This window comes from Poecilia formosa, unplaced genomic scaffold, assembly GCF_000485575.1.
Source record: "Poecilia formosa unplaced genomic scaffold, Poecilia_formosa-5.1.2 Scaffold37, whole genome shotgun sequence".
Classification (NCBI taxonomy): Eukaryota; Metazoa; Chordata; class Actinopteri; order Cyprinodontiformes; family Poeciliidae; genus Poecilia; species Poecilia formosa.
Window position 1 is genome coordinate 1874070 of NW_006799976.1, and position 4393 is coordinate 1878462.

The 4393-nt window shown below is 38.9% G+C and overlaps 1 protein-coding gene across 1 annotated transcript; it reads left to right on the plus strand.

The window, feature by feature from the left end:
• Positions 1 to 712: 712 nt before the first annotated feature.
• Positions 713 to 4388, plus strand: LOC107836060 (gastrula zinc finger protein XlCGF49.1-like; the record flags this gene model as incomplete). The annotated part of the gene is made up of 2 exons (XM_016670693.1): positions 713 to 816; positions 3693 to 4388. Coding segments are annotated over exons 1-2 (759 nt in total), but the record flags the coding sequence as incomplete, so codon positions are not given.
• Between the last annotated feature and the right edge of the window lie 5 nt (positions 4389 to 4393).

Here is a 4393-nt window from a genome sequence, read left to right on the forward strand (position 1 = left end):
ATAATAATAATAATAATAATAATAATAATAATAATAATAATGAACACCTGATTGGATTCGAACATTACAACATTTAATTTCCCTTTGGGATTAATAAGTTTTGAAGTGAAGTTCACTGTGCACTGTAAAACCATTGTAGTTGTACGTATTTACAAGAGAGTTTTATCCTTGCTTTTTATACATTGATATTTAAAATGTCGTGCAAAGTGGAATTGAGGTCAAATTCCTTGTTTGTTTGCAAAAACTTGAATAAAGCCGATTCTGATTCCATTTTTGTATCCAAAATACTTCTCGGATTTGAATCTTTGAAACTGTCATTGGTTACCCAGGAAAACAAAAGCGCTGGTCAGACTGATCAAATCAAAATAAACAACAAACATGCAAGACAAAGACGTTTTTGACATCTGTCAGTGTTGAACGGTGAGTTTGTTTTCTGTAGTTTAGAGTAGGAAATATCTGGGGGCAGCTTTGTGTTTTATGTTATCATGCTTTAAAAATATGAATAATCATGTAGCTGTAGTTGATTAAAGATGATTAATCACATTGAAGAAAGTACAGGGCGTGTATTCGATTTCACTTTAGCGTCTATGTTTTTGAATTTAGTTTTTTCCTTTTTTCAGTCAAACTGGTTGTGAAACAACATATGTTGACTTTTCAAAAGAAAACTTGTTTATTTATACATTTTCTGGCAACATATTGTAATCCTCTCTGATTTTGTTGCTTTGTTGTGCTTCAACCAGAGCTAGATCACAAATGGAGGACATTAAGGCAAAAGACAAGAGCCACATGAGCGGCTCGGTGTCGTCTTTACCAGAGGTGAGTCCTTTTGATTCTTTTTGACTTGAGTTCACACTGATGATGTAAACTGGTGGTTTAAGTTGGTTTAGAGAAAATACTCACTTCTACAGACATCAACACAGTGGTAGTGGCGAGCCAGTGCCGTTTTCTCTGTAGTTTCAAAATGTACAATAGGGGTCGAACGACTTCATATTTTTTAAGGTAAAAGTCGAGTCGTCGTCGACTAGTCGCGGTGACGTAAGCGCAAAAGCCCTTCACAACAACCAGGGCCGTGCAACAAATAATACTGCGCTCACAACAAACGCGTTTTGAGCGTCAGGCGCGTCTGGTTTACATTCAAAGTCTATGTGGAGGCGCGTCGAGGGCCGTTGCGGCGCGTTTTGAGCGTCCAGCGCGGCGTGATTCGAACCAACGCGTCCGAGACTTTGAATGTAAACCAGACACGCCTGAGGCTGTAAACGCGTTTTGTGTGAACACGCCATTAGAGCCTTTATCAGCTATATTCACGGCAAATATTCATTGACAAACCACCGCTTTTACTAAGTCTAATATGCAGAATTAAAAGAACAAGAAACAGATCATCATCACGGACTTATTCGTGAGCAGCGGAGAAAAGTCCGAAAAGTCACACAAAGTAGGCTTGACTACTTTGAACGCTCCGCTCCGGGATGAACCGACACAGAGGCGCAACTACATGCTTTCTGAGGTGTATGCGAACATGTAATCGCAACCCCCCTCCTCCATCCCCCAGGTTTAATATGTCCATATGGCTATCCCTTATTTATGCACTCATAAAATACAGTAATTAAATTAAAACCATCATGGTATTTAGGTTTTTGTTGCCTCCCTAATGTTATCATTCCTTCCTGATGTGTTAATAAATTGCAGCCTAGAAAGCAATTAAAAAAGAATGAAACAAAAAGTAGGTCAATATTTTATCGTTTAATATATAAGTGAGCCAAAGAGCCACTTCCACCAGCCTCTAGAACCGCCTATGGGCTGCAGGTCTGAGGCATTTTGTTAGCATGTTTTCCTTCATTCTTATAGGAAGTCAGGTTGTCCAAACTGGCAGCCCACATTAATAAAATAATCATGAAATAAAATTGACCACAAAACACTGTTTTTATAAAAGATATCAACATTTTTCCTACACAGAATGCCCAGCAAACTAATAAAGAAAAAATAAACGGTTTCTCTTCACAATATTTATTTATTTACCAATCATCTATTACTATGATTTGTTCTTTAAATTACTATTTATATTTTTCGGTCTAAGGAGATGATTGAGGGATGAAGAGACTCTGATGTCTGGTTCTTTAGGTTCTGGCGGGTCTGCAGTGTTCCTCTCCTGACCCATTCTGTCTCATATCATACATACGACACATTTTATTTTTAAATCACCCCTATTTAACTTCACTGCAGGCATGTGCAGAGGGGCAGGAGGGGGGCAAAGTGGGCTTGAGCACCTGCCCCTTTTATCCTTGATGCCCCTAGTGCCCTTTTTGAGTGTTTTATTTTTTATTTTTATTATTTTTTACATTTTTTATTATTTTTATTAAAGAATGTCTGTCTTTATATCAGACATCCTGATATAAAGCGACTGTCTTGAGTCTTGACGCACCTCAAAGCCCCGGTACCACCTGGTACCACCTGCTCTCTGTTCGCTCTGCTTCTCCTTAACGTTTCTACCAGGTGGGTTAAAGCCGGTGATTGCGACTAGTCGACTGGCCTCGTAAAAAGTTATTGTAGAGTAAAGAATCGACTAGTCGGTTCTTTACAAAATTAACTCTTTAAATTCATCTCTACATATTGATCTATTGTTTTAAGCTATTTAATCGCTATTTGGTATATTGTTACATTTTGATCTCTTGCTTCGGGCTGAATGAAATGTCCAGCTTACTATGCCTTTAGTAGTTTGTAAATATTTTTTCCTACTGATTATATCCTGTCACAAAGGCAGCGAGGCAGTCATTCTTTCCTCACAATCTGAGCTTTGCGTTTGTCATCTGATGTGTCATTAATTGGAATGGCGTGCGCATTTATTGTGCAGCGCACTGTGCTTGTTACTGTCTAACAGAGATCTGCACTTTGATTTCTTTCCTTCCTCAACAGAGTCAGCTGGCTACTCCTCTATTTAAACTACAATAAGTAGATCAAACAATTTGGCTCTTTTGGTGTTCTCTGTGTAGTGCAGGCTTATTAAATGGGCCACAGAAGCATGAGCCACCATCAGGCAAATAATTCTGGTCCGAGCCGGAGCAGATTTCGGGTTGGACTACAGGTCTAAATTCTAGTGAAAAATGCATCTTTTAGCCAGTAACTTATAGAGCATTTGAAGACTAAACAATGTGTGTTGCTTCAATTGTGATTTGTTAGAACAGTCAGAGAAGAAGAGCCACCATGTCCTAAATAAAATAAATTAGTCTTCAAAAGTTCCTGTGTGAAATATAAGTTCCAACTTGTTTAGTTGGTATCAGTATGAGCAAGTACCTAGACTTAATATATACATCTTAACAGAAGAAGGACTTGAACTTGATTGTCTTAAATTATATAGTGAATTGTTCGCAGAATAGGCTTAAATATTCAACAAAATTATTAAAAAAACAGACTGTTGTATTCAATTTATTCTATACATACACACGTCTGTCTGTCTGTCTCATTGGATCTTGTCAAATATGTCTAAAGTTATTAAATCTGAACTAAATTACCCGCAACCAATACAAGACTGGGTGTGTTCTTGTAGCTATCAATGTAAAAACAAACATATTGAAAGAGCTTTGCTTCCTCCCTCCCCCTACAAGATGTTATGGCAAATCTTTCAATCTGTCTTGTACAATTATGATGTAATATGTTACTAGATTTCCTTCACTGTCTGTCATGATTTGGTCCCACAGAACTATAGCAGCATCAACAGGAACGAAACTCATGATGACTGCATGAGCAAAGACCATCAACACATCCACACTAGAGAGAGGCCATACAGCTGTGACCACTGTGAGAAGAGATTCATCAGAAAAAGCCATCTGATGTCCCATCAACACATCCACACTGGAGAAAGGCCATACAGCTGTGACCACTGTAAGAAGAAATTTAGTCAGAAATACAATCTGACAATCCATCAACGCATCCACACTGGAGAGAGGCCATACAGCTGTGACCACTGTGAGAAGAGATTCATCAGAAAAATCGAACTGATGTCCCATCAACACATCCACACTGGAGAGAGGCCATACAGCTGTGACCACTGTGAGAAGAAATTTAGTCATAAACACAATCTGACAGTCCATCAACGCATCCACACTGGAGAGAGGCCATACAGCTGTGACCACTGTGAGAAGAGATTCATCAGAAAAAGCGAACTGAAGTCCCATCAACACATCCACACTGGAGAGAGGCCATACAGCTTTGACCACTGTGAGAAAAAATTTATTTGTAGACACAATCTGACAATCCATCAACGCATCCACACTGGAGAGAGGCCATACAGCTGTGACCACTGTGAGAAGAGATTCATCAGAAAAAGCAAACTGAAGTCTCATCAACACATCCACACTGGAGAGAGCCCATACAGCTGTGACCACTGTGAGAAGAAATT